The sequence below is a fragment of the Copidosoma floridanum genome, unplaced genomic scaffold (genome assembly GCF_036245765.1).
Source record: "Copidosoma floridanum isolate Cflo_tuat_1 unplaced genomic scaffold, Cflo_Japanese_pri ptg000021l, whole genome shotgun sequence".
NCBI lineage: Eukaryota > Metazoa > Arthropoda > Insecta > Hymenoptera > Encyrtidae > Copidosoma > Copidosoma floridanum.
Window position 1 is genome coordinate 26,693,806 of NW_028321898.1, and position 1,152 is coordinate 26,694,957.

The window sequence follows — 1,152 nt, forward strand, 5'->3', positions numbered from 1 at the left end:
CGCGTGTTCGACGCACACACCAACCTTGGTGGGGACGCCAGAAGAACCACAGGCTTTGTTTTTCTCTGTTTTACAGTGGCTGCGATTAAACGCATTCGCGCGAGGACAACGCAAGTGCTCTCTTTTATTTTCGCACAGGCACTTGGTCTTTCAATCTCCCCTTTCGGATGGTCCAAGGATTTACCATCACCTCTCGGAAGCTCGCCGGGCGGCCTTGAACGGATTTCGCGCAGTCCCGGGTATAAAAGCCCTCGTGGACCACCCGTTCGCCATCAGTTCTTCGATAAGTCCCCGTGAAAGAGCACCACCGAGTCCACCATGTTCAAGCTCGCCGTTGTCGTTCTCGCCGCTTGTCTGGCCGGTGCCAGCGCCGGTCTCTTGGCCCCGGCGCCCCTTGCCTACTCCGCCCCGCTGACCTACGCTGCCCCGGTCTACAAGACCTACGCCGCCCCGGCGCCTCTGACCTACGCCGCCCCGGTCGCTCCCATCTACAAGGCGCCTCTGGCCTACGCCGCACCGGCAGCTCCCATCTACAAGGCGCCTTTGGCTTACGCCGCACCGGCACCGGCTCTGGCCTACGGCTCCTCCTCCGTCGTCAAGACCCACGCCTTCCTGTGAGAGGTGACCTGGGAGCCGAGGAAATCTGGAAGCCCTGACCTTTTCGCTCCCTGTTAGCTGTTTACATGTATATTGTTTCTCTCCCATGTGTGCGCGTGTGTGTGTGTGCGTGCGTGCGTGCTCGAGCACCGCCAAGTTTCCTGCTTGTAAAATTTTGTGTATTGATTGTATATTTCGGGCACGTGTTTTGTTGCTGTCATCAATGCTATACTTTTGTTTTCAATAAATTTACGCACTTTGTTTGAGTAATCATTGCCCACACTTTATTGTACGTTTCCTCATCATACTCCTTCCGATAAAACCAATTAATTAATCATCCTTAATGAATTGAAAAATGACTTGAGTGATAGCAGCATTTTTTTTTTTTTTATTACGAAAGACTTGATTGGCTTTACTGTCTATAGATAAATGTGTTGTAATTAATTGGTCGGCCAATATATATTTAATAATGGTTGCACTGGTCATTAATTAATAGAATTAAGTAAGTAGCTAATCTTTAAATCAAACTTTATGAGGTTTGCGGTTACAGCAGAG

At 50.2% G+C, this 1,152-nt stretch overlaps 1 protein-coding gene across 1 annotated transcript; it reads left to right on the forward strand.

The window, feature by feature from the left end:
* Positions 1-247: 247 nt before the first annotated feature.
* LOC106639127 (uncharacterized) lies at positions 248-691 on the forward strand. The gene has a single exon (XM_014352578.2). The coding sequence runs from the start codon at positions 319-321 to the stop codon at positions 616-618; it is 300 nt and encodes a 99-aa protein (XP_014208064.2). The 5' UTR covers positions 248-318; the 3' UTR covers positions 619-691.
* The last annotated feature ends 461 nt before the right edge of the window (positions 692-1,152 follow it).